The sequence below is a fragment of the Dermacentor silvarum genome, chromosome 10 (assembly GCF_013339745.2).
Source record: "Dermacentor silvarum isolate Dsil-2018 chromosome 10, BIME_Dsil_1.4, whole genome shotgun sequence".
Taxonomy (NCBI): Eukaryota; Metazoa; Arthropoda; class Arachnida; order Ixodida; family Ixodidae; genus Dermacentor; species Dermacentor silvarum.
Genome location: NC_051163.1, coordinates 50268311 through 50289242, shown reverse-complemented (window position 1 = coordinate 50289242; position 20932 = coordinate 50268311). Strand labels below are relative to the sequence as shown.

The window sequence follows — 20932 nt, the reverse complement described above, 5'->3', positions numbered from 1 at the left end:
ACTCGGGGTCCGCAGCTCTTCGCTGACATTTCGCCTGGGGCTTCGGAAGCCCTCACGCTAGAATCGAACGACAAGCTTCGCTTACCCCCATTTTCTCGACAGGGGAAGGGCTGGCGATTTTGTATCTTTGGGTCTCACGCGGGACAAGGGTAGTTCAAGAGCGCCTTCCCCGTGCCCACAGGGGTATGTGCTGTTGAGCTTGGACCATTTCTGCACTATCACCCGCATCGGCCCACCTTTAAGCGTGACACCACGGCCACCATCGCCGATACTTGTGAGCCTATAAAGCTTCGCTTAAAAAAGTGCCTTGTGTGTGGTTCAAAGAAGTACCACAAGATGTCGATGTTGTACCAGTGAACGCAGCTGTGTTTTTTTCGCAAGAAGACAAAAAATTACGATATATAAAGCCTTTATATGTCATAAGGACTTATGACATTTTTAGAGCGCACAGACGTTTGATAGAATGGCGCATGATATTGAACGGCTTGATTGATTTTCTTACAATTTCTACATTTATGTGTCGCCAATACACATTCTTGGGTTACCGGGCCTGTGCCATTGGGTATGTACCTGTAGCAGCACCAACGAGACAGATATTGTAGATATTGCGTACATGTGTTTACGTGAAGCAATTGCACAAACACAAGTAAACGCAGATCTACAACAGGAACTTGTATCAGAAACGCTACGTGTCGAGTAGCGTCGGAAGTCGCTGCCTGTTTTCTCCTCGCAACGTTTCTGATCACAACGTTCTTGAAACACAAGTAAACACAGATCTACAACAGGAACTTGTATCAGAAACGCTACTTGTCGAGTAGCGTTGGAAGTCGCTGCCTCTTTTCTCCTCGCAACGTTTCTGATCACAACGTTCTTGAAACACAAGTAAACACAAGTAAACACAAGTAAACACAGATCTACAACGGGAACTTGTATCATGCGCATTCTAGGCCAATACTCCTGATTGGTATGTGCCACTGCGACAGAAGAGGTAGATACCAATGCTTGAATTATTGAACGTAGATATGTGTCATACTTCCGCATGCACACGTGCACCTCTTATCACCGTTTTTCCATTGACGAGCACCATTTATAGTCTACGTCCTCGTGACGTCACTGTGTCGACGTCTAGCACTGTGTATCCATCCTGATTCGGTGGCTGCATTTTGGCATAGCTCGTGAATAGTGTACTGCTCAAACTTTGCGCAAGAAAAATTTTGCGGCCTGTGCGGCACAACATCATAGCGTTTCTCCGCCGGTGTACAACAAAACAGTCACCATACCATCGCCATCGCGGTGATGCTTTTGTCGTTTCCTTGATCCTGTCGTCAAAAACACGATTGGTCACTTTATACGAACCCGTTGTTCCATCTGGTAAAGCTCTGCAGAACCTCAAAGGACTCTGGATAGCTAGTTATATGCAAAATGTTTCGCTGATGTGGAAATATACTGATTTGTTTATAACATCTATTGCCACATTGGATTGGATCTGCGTTTTGACCTTCAGGAAATTCTCGCTTTCCCGTCGTTCTTCCTTCTTTTTTCCTGGGGTTTTACGTGCCAAAACCAGTTATGATTATGAGGCACGTCGTAGTGGAGGGCTCCGGATTAATTTTGACAACGTGGGGTTCTTTAACGTGCACTACAACGCAAGCACACGGGCGTTTTGGCACTTTGCCTCCATCGAAATGTGGATTGTTGGCCGCATTGTCGAGAACAGTAATGTCAACGGCACAATGACGGTGCCTTCTTATCAGGGGGAACTTCTGACAACCTCTTATCAGGGCGAAGCATGTTGATGATGATATCAAAGAGGAGGCAGCCATGGATGATGTGCAAGCAGGAGCCATGGATATCTGTAGCTGTAAAGAAGAGAAAAGAATAAAAGTACGCCTAAGGCTGTGTGCCAACCAGAAGAAGATGTCTATGATTCACTTTGGAGCGGAATACTTAACAGAAGCTAAGAACGGAAGGAGGACACTCAACGTGTCATTGTGCTGCTCCAAAGCGTGAAGTAAGGGCGCGCTTTTGCCAGTATAACAGTCAGGCCACAGACTGGACAGGTGCCATTTTGAAAGATGCAACGCGCTATCGAGACCGCTCACATATGTCCGGTGCGCGGGCGTGGGAAAAGGCGAAACGGCGTCCGGGCAACCTCGACTGAAAAGAACAAAATACAAACGGAACAAAATCATCGGCCGTTTGGAAAGCCTAACGGCTACGGCGTTAAAGAAAAGAAGCAGGACGTTTCTTTGGGCAGTCGTCACGTCGCTTCTGTATGCAAGCGCGCACGTTGCAACAGTAGCGTAGTAATGAACTTGAACCCTCTGTCGCCTGCGCGTCTTCTGCTTCCGGAACCGCCGTCTGCAACAACCGCGCGGTCGGTTTATTGTCCGTCTGCCCCGCGTGCTTTTTGCGTTGTCGTCTGCGTCCCGTCCAGAAGTGGGCCTGTTGTCCCCGCTGTTGCATTGTCCCTGGCCGTTCGGCGACGGAGCGAAGGGAAATGTGAGGGTGAAACGTTTTTGAAAGCACGGTTCTCACGTACCTACGTGCCACTCACGATGAAAGGCTTGCATCATAAATAGTTTGGCCGGCCGGGGGCACGCATGCGCGACGCCACGAACGCGGGAAGAGAGAATGTAGGCGACGTTTTCGAGTATGACGCCGTCGGCAGTCAAGGCCATCTTCGCTCGAAGTGAGGGCCTTCCCTTTGTGAGAGGTCAACAGTCCGCTCCGCGCTTCGCTTTTGTTTAAGTGGCACAAAAAGTGTGCTCGGGCTTCTGTTTCCGTTCACCCGACCGGCTATAATCAGGTGCTGTCACGTGAGACAGGAGCTGGTAGTTTCTAGTTGACACAGGAAGGGTGCTGTTCGGGTTGTTTTCTCTTCGGTGACTGTCCCGTGTGCCGAGGGCTTTATTTCGAAGCGCGAACAGCACACCAGGCTGTGCACAATGCCCTCTCTTGTTTACCAGTGAGCCCAGAAAAAAAAAGAAAAGAAAGCATAGTTTCGTATTCATGTGGAGCTCCTGCACGAGGAAGATCCTTTGCGGCAAGCACTCCGATGGGGCGCTGAATATAGGAGCATGTCTCCAGGTACTGTGATTTCGGCCTACGTTAAACAACTGTCAGCCGAAAAAAATAATCTAGAGATATACACTACGCCTTCGTCCAAACTGTGCTTCGTGATTCGCACGAGGGGAAACTTTAACTTTTATTTCCTTGGGACGTGGGGGCCACTTGGCCCCCACGTCCCAAGGAAATAAAAGTTAAAAAAATAAATGGCCAAGTGGAACAAAGGAAAGCCCGTTTCAAGCGCTGGACTGCGATGAAGCAGGAAACTTGTAACATAAACGTTTCTCCAAAATGCACTGTCATGCGTGTGAGGATGCTGAACATTACCGACAGCAATGACTATATTTTTTTCTGACATAATCATTTTTTTTTCTATGACCAGGTTATGATTACCAATGATAGGATTATTTAAGTGGGAGCGCGTGCATAGGTTGTAACCTGATATTTTTGTAGGACTGGCGTTTATTTTATGTGTGCGGCGCTTCGTGTTGTAAGACTGTAAGATAAAGGGCAGCGTAACCTTAAAGTTTACTACAATCGCCTGGAGAGAAAACTGGCACCAGGGTGCTGTTGCATCCACGGGAAATGCCGGAACGTGAATGCTTTGGATTGACATCTTACTTGGAGGACGAGAACACCTACACGCGTCTTGCGACCAGTGTTCCGTCTATCAGCATGGTTGAACTGCTGTTTAAATGCTGTTTCTATTTCCTGTGCTAGTACGTAAGACACTCTTTTTTTTTTACTATAATACCGAGACTAGTGGTCGGTTTTACCGTTATAAAAAGCTGGAGAAAGATCGGCGGGCCTTTAAAGTTGGAGGACAGACGTTCAGGCCAGCAGTCAAGGCGCGGTTGTTTCAACCGTATGTTCATGTTTTCTACGCTGACTTGGGATGTTGTATGTGAGTCAAGAATAATGAAGGACATATTGCGAGTGAACCAAGACTTTCATGGGAATTTTATTCTCATGAAGCTTTCTACTCGTTCTGTCATGACAGCATTTTAGACCACGACATGTTCAACTGAAGGTGAGCCACACGTATTCCCGTATAGATATTGGTGCACAGTGCCCGTTGGGAAACTGACATAGACAGGGGCACCAGGTTTTCCTCCAGATGAAACTGTACTAAACTCTATGCTATGTGCAAAAACAATCAATCGGTTGTGTCTAGAACATGGCGGCAATGACCTGTTCCCTGCTCCACAATCACTTCCGTGCATGCAATTAGCAGAGGCATAGCCTTCGAAATCTGCTTCTGCTACCCAGAGAGAGCCATTATTGGGGCGAGGATTTGGACACCTGCTTTAGTAAGCTCGTGCTAGACACGTTAGGCGTGTCGTCCACCCTATGTCCTTCTTTTTTTTTACGTTTACAATACAGAGTATAGGTTGAGAGCACGATGATCTATAGAGTTAAGTATAGACCCTATATACGGTGTCCACATCCACGCCCTAACTACGGCTCCTTCTGTTTACCAGAAGCCCATCTGGAAGACCATGCTACGGTGGCTTAACCATGCTTTTGCCGACTGGATGCGCCTGAAGCAATTGCGGAACCGGAAATACGTCATAGACGACGTACGTTTTCAACACCATCTATGCTGCCGCGTTTTCAGTTTCCGACCAGTGGTTGAGCACCTGGCGCTGTGGGCAGCAGAATTGCCGTTCATTGCGGCGTACAGGCCGATCGTACGACGAACGTGATAGCGTACGTGGTAGGGCGTGGTGCCGACGCGTGGTCGTACGACCGAACCGCTAACTAGGTTACCGCGTCTGCTCGGTCGGGCGAGACACGGAGAAAGTAACGAAGCAGGGAAAGTATAGGGGGCCGGTGATCGCTACTTATCCACGCTGAGGCGGCGCGTGGGCCGAACGACGCGACGTCATCAATCCCTTGCTCACCGAAGCACAGTGGGCGCTTCTTGGGAGGTAAGATCAACCCTAAAGCGGTGAGGCTGCTTGTACACTTGGAAACTGTACTCGGTTAAACACAAATATTCATCGCTGTACTTCTTGCTGGCGGTTTTGAGGCTATCCGATGCAGTGGTTCCTGTAGGAGTCGAAATGCCTCACGAAGTACTATCAGCCCAATCCAGCGCTAACGAACCGAAAGCGAGTAGAAAGCATGGTTGCATAGCCAGGTCCACCTGTATTGGTAGCCGAGGCGTAATTGAGCCTACGATACTGATATCTCGGAGTATATCAACCTTGTATAAACCGGCTGTTCGTCGCGCTTTCATCTAATTACGCGCGGTGGCCACTCTAATCAGTTTCTTCCTCTTCACGCTTCTATTTATGCACAGTAGGCCGAGAGACAAACTGAAGAGACAATTAAAGCGAGAAATGGCAGTTCTAGCTACTCTATTACATAATTTGTGCAAGCTAGGAGCCGCACACCGCTGGCGTTTTCTGAAATGTCGAAAATGTCCCCTCGTTTCATGGTATATGCATTGCGATTAGGTCAATGCGCTGCGCCTCTGTGCGCTTGCCGCTTAAGGCCGTCAGCACGACTTAATTTTAAGGGCTATGAGAACAGCCTAAAAATAGTTTGTGACCACAATTCGCACACTTGCAACTGCGAATTTATAAATTTAAGATGCTACAAAAGGCCTACCAATGTCGGACAAATATGCAGGGTTTGTGATACTATATGGCTTTGATATATTACCAAAACTACTGTTTTAGTTTTTCTTTCATTTATCAAGCCGTACTTTTCTATTTAGTATCTCGTTCAGGGGCACCAAACGTACATTTGAGATGCCAAAATAGGCATCGGACCAGCAAGGATCGAGAAGTTTTTTTTCTGGTTGGTTTAATCAATAGCTTCTATGAGAAAGTCTGTTGAAATGGTGCCACAAGGGGCAGCACGAAGCTCGTTATCTTTCGTATAGTGTCACGTATCAGTGGCGCACCGAAGGGGGGGGGGGGGATTCGGGGGTTGTAACCCCCCCTGAGGCCGACTTAACCCCCCCTTTTGTTTAACCCCTTGTCTTTCCTTACTTATTTCAGTGCTGCAACTAAGATGTAAGACGCGCAATCGTCTGCACACTCGCAAAAAGCGCATTTTTTTGACAATTTCCCGTGAAGAAATCGAAATTCGTGCTGTTTAGATGGTATTGGCAAACTGTCAACCCCCCCCCCCCCCCCCCCCCCCCCCCTGGCAGAGATCCTGGGTGCGCTACTGTCACGTATATAGCCTTGACTTGAAGGGTAAATGAAAATCTTTTTTTCCCTCTCATGAACTTTCCTCCAGCTTCTGGGCTTTCGCAGAACTTATCGGACAAACACAGTTCCTGGCGATAAGTTAAACGTTCCCCACATGCATTCGTGAAATAGGTAAGAGCGAAGCGCAAAAGTGCGCGAAGAAAAAAAATCACCGCATATCCACGAAGTGAATGATGATGAGTGGGCGAAGCACCGGGGGATCATTCGTTTAACCGTGAATCCCCCGACGCCGGCAAGCGGACCCAGAGGCGGCGAGAGCGCGGGAAGCGGCGGCAAAACGCCGGAAGCGTTCTCAACCTGAGGTTGGTGCGCCGATGCTCGGTTCAAGCCCGAGCTTCGCGACCCCTCAGCTCCGGGTCCGCTTGCCGGCGTCGCCGTACTGCTGCAGCTTCGCGAGCCCACAGCTCCGGGTGCGCTTGCCAGAGTTGCCGTTTTGCTGCAGCTTCCCGCGCCCTAGACTCGGGGTCCGCTTGTTGTCTGCGTCGCCGTGCTGCAGCAGCTTTCCGAGCCCTCGACTCCGCTTGCAGTTGAGCCGCCACTCTTGCCTTTTCATCCATAGCGGCCGCGCCGTTATCAGAAGCGACCGTTATCATCCATGGCTGAAGAGAGAGAAAGAGAGCGCGCGTCGGGAACGAACGCCCTTGTAGGGTGCCTCGATGCCAGCGCCGCCGTTCAGGGTGGTGCCATCCTTTGACCGCACCCGCGCCGCCGCTTTCTCGCTGCGACGCCATCTTGAGTCACAGCGAGCGGTTGCGAGTGCTTGGTGCCGGTGCTTAGTTCGAGACACAGTGCACGCGGATGCTTCGCTGACGCTTCTACTTGCTGGACCGTGTTCAGCCGCATGAATGACAAGCTTGTCAAGTGCATCGAGTCGACATGACGGGCTGTTGTGTTCCCAAGTGCACCGGATCGACGCGTAAAGGGCTTCGTTTACGCTTCCCCCGGGACCCAGAGCGAAGGATGAGATGGGAAGCCCAAGTAAAGCGGTATCAATGGAAGGCAACGGATAGCTCCTGCATTTGCGAGGTAAGTGTCAAGAAAGTTTAGACTATCGCATGGTGCTTTTCATAAATAAGAAAGTATTCTCTGATCCTCGCTCACGTACCTACGTTCGCTCCCGAACTAAGCACTGCACCGATGCTGAGTAGCCTATGGTTTGCGAGCGCGCGTCGCATAGGCTTTTGCCGTTTTGATCAGCGCAGTCTATGCGAGTAGTACCCTTACTTTAAGAACTGACGAAAATGCTTCGCCGCGAAATAGCCTTACATTAGCTACAAATCGTCATGTAAACCACCTATTTTACTTTTTCACGGGAAGCACACATCGTGTGTCTCTTGTTTCTTTTTTTTCCCTCAGTTTCTTTTTTCGCTACTGGTTATTTGGGACTAAAGAACGCAGTGCTTCTTCTGGGGAGAGCGGCTGTTGTGTACGTGGCAAGCGAAGCATTGTGATTTTCTCTATTCTCAGCAGATATCTTGCGGATCTCAGGTTGTTACGTTATATAGCTGATCTTTTAGACGAATATATTTGTAGCGTGGTGCTCGTAAGCCGATGGTCATTCATGCTCATTTCCGATCGTAGTGGGTACTGTGACGGTCTTTAAATGCCTGTGCACGGTATGCCCAGGTGTAGTAGAGTTAGGGGCATCATGGGACCAAAATGTTTCGGCGCTTTCTGGCATGGTGTCTGTTGTAGCCAGTGCATTTTTTCGAAGCGTGTGAAGCGAGGTAATGCAGCATTACTTCTGGGAAAATTTATTTTTAAGCACTGTAATGGGTTCTCTGTATTTACAAGGCAACTTTTCATATCAATAATCACTTTTGTTGTTTTACTTGTACTTAGAAACACTTTGAAGAGGACCAGTACGAGGGAAATCGACAGGATGGGCGCCGTCTGTTAAAGTCAACAGCCCTACATCATCATGGACTATATTTTCGAAGTGAAAAACATTGCTAATTTGTATTTGACTGTCTTAGTTTCATTTACGGTTATTGTACGGGATATGTATGCAGTGTTGTTTATTTTTTCAATGTAGTTATCAGTGTTCTAATGGTTATTTATAAAATGTTCTGTACTCGCCATCGATGTGTTTGTCTGATGTGACGTAGTCGATGGTAGCTGATGTATTCTGGCCGGATATCTTGATTAATATTACCCGCGGTTGCGTTTTCTTGTTTGCATTCTTGTTTTCGATTTATATTGTGGGTAACAAGGTTGATGTACTCACTTGACCCCCCGCCATGTAATGAATAAATAAAAAAGAAAAGCTCACTATCACGAATTGTGTGTCGAGCCTACCTTGAGAATTTTTTTTATCTCGTCTTTCAACATAACCTTCAGGCGCCACACACTACATATAATTTTTCATGTACATATCTCTTTCATGATTGATTGTACTAGACATTATAAGTAAATGTATTTTGTGCATCGCTTGGTTTCTTGTGTGTACTACGCAAGATTGACACAGACAAGTTACGTTACATGTTTCTCTACAGCACTAACTAAACCTTATTTTCACATCGCAGTTATTTTTACACCAGCTTAATCCTGTCAGCACACAGTTTTGTGGGCAAAAAAAAAGCAAAATTGCGCGTAGATATCGTCAAATAATTGCAACGAACGCGAAGAGCACGCGCAACGCAAGGGAAGCTAACCGCCGTGCGCGAGTGGCTGGCTAGGGTAAAGGAGGCGTAACGTGTAAACCAAAATACAACAGCGAAAAAGAAAAACTTCCACACACAGGGGGTCGCAAACCTTATATACCAAGCATCGAAGCTCAAAAAAAATATAAAAATAAATAGTGCGTATTTCAAACATACACACCGCATGTTAAATGAAAATTGAATTAGGCTACTTGGGGCATATATGTTCCCGGCGCCATACATTTACGTCTTGGACCTTGGACGAGTTAACGGCTATTGGTTATAAAGATGTGCAGATGCGATACCGATAAAAAATCCTCATCAAGGCAAAGCACTTGGAAGTGCGCCGCGAGTAACACTATTTATGAACGCAAGCGTAGCTGAGTCTCAGCTCGTGTGACTCAATATAGCGGCGCCAGCGGGGTTGTCTCCACCCTGGACGGCGGCGCTGGGCATCGAGGCACCCTACGCCCTTGAGCAGCGTAGCGCCCCTAGCGGTCTCCATGCAAACCAGAGCTACGGACGACGAGGGAGAGACAAGGCTCGGCCCTAAGGTGCTTCGCCCCTAATATAGGAAAGCGCAGGGAAAGGAAAGAACTACAGGCACGTAGTTGTTTCGTCTGACACAGGCTCTTACTAGCACTAAATGTTACTGTTCAAAGAACGTAGTTATCGAATAGCGAAGGAGAATGAGTTATAGGACACTAAGTCGCAGACACGCTGGAGGAGGAGACGCGCATTGGATGGATGGATGGATGCGCTATGCGTAACCCCTTTAAAACGGGGTGGTGGGTTTCGCCACCAGGCTCTGCTTCTTAATTTGTCAAGTGTCTTACGTATGTTATTATAATTTTTTTCAGGCAAAAAATTGCGAGCATCAAAATTCCTTGAGCCATTATTGGCAACTTCGTTTTTTGTCCGCCTCCATTCTCTGTGGCATCGACACTTTTCTGCCACCAAACCTCCGATCACCTTTTTACTAATCTCTACTGCGGACATGCTTACGGAATTTCCCCCCACTATCTCTGAACCCAAGGGCTTCAACGAGGCCAGCGCAGTCTAAACCGACAGCCGGATACATATCTTCACATTCTAATAAAGCATGTTCCACCGTTCCCCTATCTTTACCACAGCAAGCACATGCTTCTTCCTCGATGTATCTTGCTTTATAACTACGCACTTTAAGGCATTCTGATCTCCACTTGAATTATCGTAAACTGTTTCTTTCCTGATTTCGTTTTATATGGACACTTCAACAGAATTTCTGCCGTCGGCGTCGCCATCGTCGTCGCCGTGAGGTTCCGTATAGATTCAAAGGGCGATAAAATCGCCGCCGCGCGCCGTATGCGCGAGCGAAAGCGCGCCGTATGTGCTCTGGCGCCAAAGGCGTATCTTGCCACTCAATCTCCCACGTGAAAGCAAGAAACGGGAAGAGGGGAGGAGGGTGGGGGGCAGCTTCTCCTCTGCCAACAACTTCTCTGCCCGGTGGTCGCCCGCACCGTCTCTTATCTCTACACGGCTCTGACCTTTGTATGCGCTGTGCATTCGCCGCTCAGTTTCCGGTGAAGCTATAGACCGCGCGAACTTGCGCTTGCTGCCAGCGTTTTGACAGTCGTTGGCTGCGGTCATTCAGTGTGATCTATTCATGTTTGCTTGTGCGCGCTGACACCACGATTGTTAATTCAGTTAGTAAGCCAATGTGTACAAGTTTGTGCAGCCGATAAAACTACTATCCCTACTCCGCATAGCTCTCTACTAATTTGCTATCGCAATCGATACTTCGCCTTTCGGGCGAAACTGCGACATTTTTTTTATCTCTTCAGCAATTACTTATAGCCGGTTTCTTTTCCATTGCCATCATCCACTCCACTGCCTCCACCTATACTAGCGCTTGATCACTTGACCTCCTACGTTGGGCCCGCAGGGAAACGGTGCGCGTCAACATCAAGCCACCGCCCATATTAGCCCACTATCACACACTTTTACTCGCAAAAACAGCGTACGGCACGTAGGTAAGGTCTTATCGCCCTTGGACTTTATACGGAACATCACGGCGACGGCAAAATTTCTCTCGTGTGTCCTTGTAATTACAATCGCACTAAAAACCAGAGGTCTGAGGTTATTGTGCACATTGGTTAAAAACAGCGAAATATTCCAGTAAAATTAATGAAGGTTTACTTAGTACTTAACTGTCACTATGTTTTTTTTTGTATGTAGAAAGCTTCTGAGATTACGCAAGTGTCCCGATCGTGGTGTCGATCTAGTATGTCTTTATATTCAAAAGGTGACATACAACCGAAGGGGCTACAGTGCATGACTAGATCAGATCGTTTTTTTTTTCGCCCCCGGTACTTCGTCTCGTCAATCTTCCAGCCTTATATTACCAGTACCTCCCTCTTTCCCACAGAGGAATTCACTTTGCTCCGACTGCCTTTAAAACCCAAGCCTCGCGGGCTATACAGCGCTCAGCGATTGAAACGCGATACCCGGCTCTTGCGATGGCCGGCCCATTTTGCGCCACCGGTGAACGCTGGGTAAGGGCTGCGGGGCCCGGATGCAGTCACAATGCATCACAAAGGCTCTCGATTTCATGTGGTAGAAAAACGAATCAGTTCGGCGTCCTCCGCGCCCGCAGGTTGCGCAAAAGGTGCCGGCAGCCACGCGCTTGTGATTATCGCAGTTCAATCGCTGAGCCCTGTATACATACTAAGGTTCACGTGTGACTGCGACATTCCAACGAAAAGTCATGCACGCATTGTAACGATTGGACGATCGGCCACTGTTCAGTTGCCTCTAGGATACAGTCCGCATCGCCCACGTGGCAGTGACAGGCAATTACTTTAGTGCTTCTGGAGGATGACTGGCCTGTGCATTAACTGCGTGGCGCTGTTTGCGCGCGCACGCGCATTCATCCTGCCTTCTCTAACGCCTCCTAGATAGCACGAGGTCGGTTCACTTCGATCCATGACGTCATGTTACCTTGCCCGACTGCGCCATAGAATCTAATGGGGACGCTCCCGAGTAAGCCGCGCTGATTTTCTCGTTACCACTTTCGTGACGCCGGGCTTGGCAATTGAAATTTCGGTCCATGCAAGCAGCATGACGTCATAAAGCAGAGCGCATAGGCCTGCTATCTAGAAGGCGCTGGCCCTCTCTTACTGTTTTATCTTCTTTCAATTGCTCCTTTCCCTTCATCGAGCGTAGGATTTCTTCTGAGGAAACCGATTAGAGTAGGGGCGTTGTTCTCTCCGTGACCACGTGGCACCGGTCAAGAATCACGTTAGAAACCTTGTAAGCTTCATACGCACTTAGTACAACTACGCGGGAATGCATTTGGTGTTTGTGGAGCCGGACAGTGTTATCGGATGGCCGAATAAGGTAAGAAAAAGTCTTTGTTCGCGTAAGCACTTGTGAGAGATGCAATAGCTACCACCATAAACAACCATGAAAACTCATTTCTGCGACGAATGACTCCTCAGTAGACCGCTTGCTTTAGCTTCTTTCCGCAAACAGGTGGGCCTGAACTTGCCAGACGCGTTTCCAGACACCGTCTGTGACGTCACGCAGCAGACGACGCGCGTCTGCGGCCCAGCTCATGACAGACGTCGAGATCCTTGAACCCTTTCTGGTTGCGTCTGCTTGAAAACACGCCATGGCTTGATCCGAATACGATGAATTGCTCCCAAGGTCGTCAGTGGGCATCGCGGCGCTCCCGGGATGGGCCGCCATATTCCCAGAACGCGTTCAGGCGTGAGAAGCCGAATAGCTGGGGGTGAGGGGGAGCATAGTTTTGTCTCACGTTGCCCGACTCTTGCCGCCTCAATTCCCCGGACTGAGTGAGGCATTGGCCTTTGCGTTGACATATTCGAGGCAGCTTGTTATTGACGGAGTATTCCGAGTTACCGTGGTGTCAGTTTGGGGCCTTTGTGTAATTGCCTCTGGTGGCGCGAACGACTGCCGTTAAACAGCAGGACGTCTTTCAGGGGCCACCCTCTGGCCCGGAGAAGTGTGCGTAAGGGGACGCTGGATGGTAATCTGTGGTAGCAGCTGGATGTTTCGTTTTCCGTACTTCACAATGTTGTTAGCGTAGTTTAGTGGCGTTGACTTCTAGATTACATCATCGAAGTTAATTCGAAGTTAATCGAAGCTTAGCGCTCCAGGTCCTGTGTCCCACACGTAACTATCTGGATATTCAACTCCACATGTACTACTCAGTAATGTGCAAAGTTGTGCGAGTTGGTGATTAATCATCCTACTGTGTCGGTGAAGAAGCTTGCGCACTGACTAGGAAAAGGGGGAGAGATACTATCGTGTATTCTTGCGTCTCTCCTGGTAGTCCTGGTTAGTGCGCTGCTTCACCAACATGGTATGATGATCATGTACTCACCATGCTTCCACCGTAAATGACACAACAATAAGAAGCAAGCAGACTATCTCGATAGAATCCTTTATGGAAAAACCGCCACGCACAGGGAGCCAAAGAAACAGTTCCACTCAACGTGAAAGCTGGGGAAGTGCGGAGCAGCCGGGCGTGTTAGATGCGATTTTAACGAATTTCTGATAATTCGATTAATTCATCAGTATTCCTGTATTTTATATTATTCTGAATCTAGTTAGTTTAATTTTACCCAGTTTTGTGCTGGTATTGGCTTGTTTTGGCCCTGTTTTGCGCTTGTGTTTTCTGAGCGTGACGAGATGGCACTACACATTAGACACCGACAGCCCGGGCACCTAAAGTGCTGCGCACTTAAAACTTCTGCCTCCGTGCGGGTTTAGCTGTGGCTGTTTCGCCGCAAGATTCACTTTTCCGTGACCGTTCAGGGTCCTGCGCGGCCTTGAGCGAGTCGTTCGCGAACGGCCAGCCTTGAACTCCAGTTCCGTGCCATTGTTGCGGAAATCCGGCGCACCCGGTGCGTGGTGTGACGGAGGCGCACCTCCCCGCCGCTTTGGGACAGCGGTGGTCGTCACAGCCGCGTGACTACGCGTGCGTGCGCGTACTCTACACGGCCCGAGTGCCGGGCGTTCAACCGTGAGGCGCGCCGCGCGAGTTCCGACGAATTTCGCTCTCGGCACCAAAGAGGCCCGGCGCGTCGGCAGCGTGCGGGTCTGCGTGATGCTAAACCTACTGGGCGTAGCACTTCCTGAATTGGAGTGGCAGTTTGCGCACTTTCACCATGGCTGATGACGCTATAGGGCAGGGGTGGCCAGAGAGACATATGCAAATAGCCATTAAAAATTTCTAAGGATGCTTAAGCTTCGCCTTCAAGAGTGCAATGCGATATCATTCAAAGATCCCTGAATGCTTGTCAGGCTTCCCGGCAACAGATGCTTTCTATTTTCTCCACCTTCGCCTCTGCACGCGGCTGTCGTCTTACGCTGCCGAGGAGGCGAGTGCCATCTGGATGGTGCTTTTGCAAGTAACCTACCCGAGCGCGCCGCTGTTGGCATGGTAGAAATGCTGAAAAAAAAAAGGGGTTGTGTTTGAGTTTCCTCGTAACATAACTACGTTTGTTCGTGCATTCCAATTACAATCCGACGCTATCATGTCTATAGCGTGTGGTACTTTACGATTTTCCTGACAGATTTTACTTTGAGAAATTCATTCAGTTCACTAACGCCTCTGCGCCACGTGGAGGGCCTGCGTGGTCGGGGTGGTTCGGAACGATTTTCTCAGCCGCGGACGCCGACGCCGGAATTTCTGCGACACGGAGCCTTTAACGCTATCGCGTTCAAATAACCTGTTCAGTCAGGAGCCGTAGTAAAAAAAGTGGGGGCGTGGCGAATTTGTTTTGAAGAAGAGCGGCACATTGGGCGAGTTGGTGGTTTTCCAGCTTATTTAAAAACAGCGCTACCGACAGAGGACACAACGAAGAGAGTGGACACACATGGCGTTGAATGCGCCGTGTGTGTCCACTCTCTTTGTTGTGTCCTGTGTCGGCAGCGCAATTTATTTTTTGTCCAACATGGCTGGTGGTCACTGTTAATGCCACTCATGCGGCGAATGTTCACTGTCCCTCTGCATCGTGCTTCCCCATTCGTGAAGTAAGCACCTTGAAGTTCTAGAACACAAGGAAAGCTGGTCTGTAGAGGTTGAAATATGTGTTAGGGGGGGGGGGGTGGTACAGATGCCAGGGGGTCGCGAGTCTTACTGGGACCCGCAAGGAACCGGATGAGGCTCGCGAGCCACAGTTTTGTCACCTCTGTTCTATCGTATTAGGAGAGAGTTAGCTTCTTGGTACGCGTGTTACCCGTTAGAGCGTTTTAAGCTGCCCGTAAACTTGTCACAGTTAACGGAATGCCGTAACATCTGCGGTCCATCGACGGCACCAGCAGCGCTAGTATAACGACACTTTGTGACGTTTAACCACAGCGAGTTAGGATATGCTTTGTAGTGAATCGTGCTTGCTTAGCAGAAAGGGAAAAAAACAGCTCCACTGTACGCCATGTTATATATGGTGGCGAGGCCTTTACGCAAGGCACTATAGTGAAACGTGGTCGTTCCTGGTGGCCAAAATAATCTGGGGGCCTTTCACTACAGCGTCCCACATAAACGACTGTGCAGTTTCGGGATGCTAACACTCTCACTTTAATTTGTCACGGCAAATTGGCTCTGCGGAAATCCCCAAGGTTGAGAAAGTCTGATAAAAAAAGTATCTCACCTGGAAGGTGCATGTGCTAGAGCGACCGCCCCGGAAAGACGTTGGTCGCTGGTTCAATTCTCGGACTAGGACAACGTTTCCGGTCAACCCTATGGATTTTCTTTGTAGCTTTGGGGTATTTTCAGGTGAATAACATGTTTTCATCATTTCGCGTGTCAGGAATTAAGTCTCTAGCAAAAACATATACTTTCAGTATGGTGACCGACTTTGATCCTGCAATTATAGAGTGCCCACAAAATCATATAGTTAGTATAAGATTGTAAATTATTGACATATTCTCAATAAGGGCCTGAATTACGGCGTCCGCCGCTTGCGGTGTGTAGCTTTGTAAGTAAAAACAATAATTTTGGATCGAATTTGTTATTTATGCAATGTTTACAAGAAACCTTACGCGATGTTTTATTTTGAGGGTTTTTATGTTTTTCATGCGTTCATGGGCGTCATTTGAAGTTTCTCACTTTTTCGAGTGGTCGTCGCATTCGTAGTGGCCGTCGCACCGTCGCCAGCTTGAGATGCATTGCCGATTGATGCACTGAAACTCCGTAAACCATGAATTATGAACCTTGATCTGATTCGCAAATGTTTTATAATAGTAGTACTTTGTTGAGATCCTTGATGCTCTTTCTTGTGCATATTTTATCTTCAACTTTTTTTTCGCACTCCCCTGTGTGATGTCATTGGCTCTGAGGATACCATAGATGAAGAGTAACTTATTATACTCACAGAAAAATGTAGCCCCAGAACACGCTGTAATCTAAGCAACCCATAGTTATTCGCAAGCACTGAAGAGTAGCGATCTTTAGTTTTCATCGAGTAATGTTCCGCACCACGTGTTCAATCGTAATCATTAGGTAAAGTTACGAAGTTTCTTGCGTTATATAAAGATTTGCATTATTCTAAAGCCTTAAACAATACTTCCACAAAAGGACGACAGATAACAGGCGGCTGCTCATTTGTTGACTTGGTATGCGACTGCTCGAAAGAAGTGTTACGAATTTAGGACATGTCCTTAGGAGCAAGGGCTTCTGGCGATTTCTTTGTTCCGCAGAGACTCCTGCAATAATTCCCGTGGGACACAAGAACCTTTCCAGCTTCTGCAATTCTTGATAGCGCAAGAGATCTTTAAGTACTCTCTTTCATACATCTTGTGTGAACGAAATTCAAGAATCATCTGACGAACTGTTAAACTTAGTATCAAACATTTTATACCAGCATGCATCTTGGGTATTCTAATCACGTGTCGCAGCGCGTATCAGTGAACAACATATTTCAATAGCAGAAAGGAGTTGACGACCATGGTCTACAAAACATTATCATTGATATGCACGATTGCATGTTTTGGTTCCGCTTGCTTTCATATGAGATACGCATAGAGATATACAGCTGGCTAACGTAGTGACACATGCGGAGTTTTCGTGTCGTCTGGAATGACATGTTCACGTAATACCGGTAACATATGCTCTGCACAGCGTACGAAGTGTCACAGGTAGTACAAAGTTCTCCCTCAGCACCCCATTTCATCGGAGCCGTCTTCACAGTCGACGCTACCGTTACACCGGAGCGCACTGGAAACGCAGCTTCCGCGGGGATTCTTGCACGCGAATTCGTCCGGACGGCACGCATTCAGGGCGCAGATGGTCCGGTGCTCGTCGGAGCCGTCCTCGCAGTCAAGGTGACCGTCACACAGCGATCCTTTCGGCACGCACTGGCCGTTCTTGCACGCGAACTCTTCGGACGAGCACGCCGAGCCTGCGCAGTTCCTCTCGTCGGATCCTCCGACGCAGTCCTCGTAACCGTCGCACGCAAACGCGGCGGGAACGCAGGAACGCTCGGGCGAATCGCACGTCAACTCGTTGCCAGCGCACCACCCCAGAGCGTGACAGACGTCGGCAGTTTCGTCGGAGCCATCGTCGCAGTTGGCGTAGCCGTCGCAACACGACCAAAGTGGCACGCGCTGGCCGTCGTTGCAGGCAAATTCGCTCGTGGCGCCACTTACCGGACAGTCCTTCTCGTCTGAGCCGTCTGTGCAGTCTCCGTAGCCGTCGCATCGGAACTTCCCGGGGACGCATCCACCGCCAGCAGGACCGCAGGGGAACTCGTCGCCGCGACACGCGGTGGTGTTGCACGTGGTGGACGCGTCTTCGTCCGACCCGTCCAGACAGTCCCGATAGCCGTCGCAAAGCCACGCCCTCCTGATGCACTGGCCGTTGGCGCATTCAAATTCCTTCGAAGAGCAGTCCCTACGTGTGCAATTGGTCTCGTCGGAGCCATCGCCGCAATCGTTATCGCCATCGCACCTGAACTCCTTCGGGAGATATCGGCCGTTGTCGCACAGGGAACATAAATAGTTCGGCGAGCGGGAAGAGGTCGCAGTACTCTTCGTCCGAGCCATCGGCGCAATCGTCATCGCCATCGCACCTCCACTCCTTCGAGAGACATCGGCCGTTGTCGCACAGGAACATGGTTTCTTCGGGGCACGGGAAGGGGTCGCAGTCCTCTTCGTCCGAGCCATCGGCGCAGTCCTGGGTCTTGTCGCACCGCCATTCCGAGGGAATGCACGCACCGGTACGGTTCTCGCACTGAAAGTGGTCCGGGTGACACGTCTCGGCTCCACAGAAGGGAGCCGTTTCGTCCGAGTGGTCGTCGCAGTCGTACTGTCCGTCGCACCGTCGCCAGCTGGAGATGCACTGCCGATTTGTGCACTGAAACTCCGTGGCCGAGCACTTTCGGGCCACTGCGCAGTTCTCTTCGTCGGAGCCATCGTCGCAGTCCTGCAAAGCCGTCGCAAAGCCTCGCGACTGCGATGCAGACGTCGCTTCCAGCGCATTTGAACTCGTTCGCCGAACAAGGACTTGCAGTGTCTTCCACGATGATGACATCAACGGCGGCTCCTAAAACGACGGTGCAAGTCAGCAGAGACAGAAGGTATGTTGGGTACGCGGACAACTTGAGGATGTTCATGTCTGCGGCAATTTGCCCTTATGCCAATGTTACCAAGTAAAGCAATTTCACTGAGCTGAAATTGAAGCGGAAAACTCTTGAGTTGCAACGTTTCGTCCTTCGAATGTCTGCGGCCCACACAGCGCTCTTAAACTTTAGAGACTCGCCAGCAGGCTCCTGTGCAGCTTGAATTGTGAAGCTCGCTTAGCATAGAGCGTCCAGGCAATGTAAGTCAGGCAGCGCGTAACTCTGCCCTATCCAGTGGCGCGCAGACTGTGCAAAACAACGTCCCTTTCCCGAAAGGTGAGCGATGCTTGTGGTTGGAAAGAGAGAAAAAAAAATGCAAGCAAAACAATGACACTCAATCCGCCAGAGCGAATAATCGCGTTGTGCCATACAGGGATTCTGCAAGCACTGCCGCTTGCGCATGTAAGGTCTCGCATCTCTCCTAGGCGTGTACGTGTACCATGTTTAGATTGAAGCTCAGGTTTCAAGCTGACTCAGGCGACAGAGCATCCGCCCTGCCCCCCCTTCTCCAATATGTCGCCCTGAGATCAACAAATATAAGCCTCAAAAGTGCACGCTAGTGCGCATATGACAGCACGTTGCCCACTCAGCAGTTGTGTGCCTTACTTGCAACGCATCGGTCGAGAAAAGTAAATATCGATTGCGCTACGTGGTGGCGGACAGGTTTCCTCGTGAAAGAAGGTAAGGCGCGCAGACAGGGACAAAAAAAAAAAAAAGAGAACCCGACAACGCAAACGCCGATCAGGATTGTACAGATAGGTAGGAGAACACGGATAGCTGCTCAGAGTACTAGAAATGAAGCTTATAACGACAGAAAGTTGAGCTAGTTGGTGTGAATTCATCTTGAAAGAAGCTGAGGGGTGCAGACAGAGACAGAGAGCAGAGAACCAGACAACAGAAACGCCGCCAACACAAACTGATCAGGTGTCAGGTTGATGGGGGGTATATCTGTTTCCTGTGTACTAGACGTCGGCAAGTTTCGTGCGATGTAGGGGCGCTATCGGAGATCGTTGTTCGGAGCGCGCGTTCGGTTACGCCGCGCGCAATTGGCCTAGGCCGCGCCGATGTCGTCAGCCGTGGGGTGTGTCCACGTTTTTGGCAACGTCAAAATAACGACACGCTCCTGTCAATCATTTTGAAACTGAGCTCGTCGTCTGCTGGGAGCAGAACGCGACGAGAGTTGTGTGCAGTTCGAGCGGTCATGCGCTCGTTACGAGACCGGCTTCGCATGGCACGTCTGGTGGTCTGGATTGGATCCAAACGATGGCTGCGGCTACGGAATGGCACGTTCGGATCCAATCCATAGTCTAAATTGGGGAAATTTCGCTTGCAATGGGAGCTTCGGTTACTGCGTTGGCGTTGCTCGAGGCGGAACCAGAGCGGTTGGAGGTGCGAAATGCGTTTGAAGAGATGGGAGAAAGCGAATTTCGGCGTCGCCTTCGTTTCTCGCAATGAACAGTGCGTTGGTTGTGCGGCGAACTGGACTCCCATCATCGGGTCTTGAAAAGTGTGCCACTGTTCCCGTCGTTTCATTGCTTTCTTTTTTTTTTTCACTGTGGGCAACACTACCTAGCGACCACACAGAGAAACTAATAGTTATAACTTGTAGTCACACGTATTACTACTTGAGAACGTGTTTAAGCTTGAGAAGAAACAAGTACATTTTTTATATGAAGACTTTATTCATTGGAAGGCGAGAAACATTTCGATTTTGTAGTATATTGTCTGCAAGCAGACGACAATCCAGGCATGTAAACTTCCGGGGAGCTCACCGATAGCTGATTGGCTGCTGTCTCCCTCCCGTTCTCATAAATTTTGCATACTGCCCACTTTGTGACGTTGCAGCAACTGGACAGAACGCGTTTCAAACAAAGATCTCCCATCGCGCTCCAGGCACGCGGGGTCGAAGCTTTTCGAAGCAGCGAATGTGAAAAATAGGGGAGGATGGCAAGAGTAAGTCGTCAAGAGCGGCGTCCAGGCCTGCCCTAGGCTGCACAAGTTCTCTGTCATTTTATGCAGTGGTTGTATCTTTTCTCTCACACAATTGTCGCACCTGTACCCAGGAATATGCACCCAACACATAACATCAACAGGAGGGTTGTACGATCCAGGGCGTTACTCAAGAAAATTGATAAAGGGGGCAGAGGAGCCTGCTTTGTTGATTCGGCTGCCTACAAGGATCGAACTAAGTTCGCGGCGGCGGTAGTAGATCCCCAGGGCAAATGCACCACCAGCGCGCCACGGTTTGCACTAGCAAACTTGAAGTCGCTGAACAAGTTGCCATTGCATTGGCATTAACAGACGATAGATACACGGAATATATAGTGACCCGAAAACGGCTATCAGAGCTTTCAGCAGGGGCAACATC

The 20932-nt window shown here is 49.3% G+C and overlaps 1 protein-coding gene across 1 annotated transcript; it reads right to left on the bottom strand.

Moving 5' to 3' along the window:
• Nucleotides 1-15900: 15900 nt before the first annotated feature.
• LOC119431525 (low-density lipoprotein receptor-related protein 4) lies at nucleotides 15901-18958 on the bottom strand. Its single transcript, XM_049657829.1, has 2 exons — nucleotides 18016-18958; nucleotides 15901-17894 (listed from the first exon to the last, which is right to left on the bottom strand). Exons 1-2 carry the CDS (start codon nucleotides 18474-18476, stop codon nucleotides 17102-17104), a joined length of 1254 nt encoding a protein of 417 aa, XP_049513786.1. The 5' UTR covers nucleotides 18477-18958; the 3' UTR covers nucleotides 15901-17101.
• Nucleotides 18959-20932: the final 1974 nt, after the last annotated feature.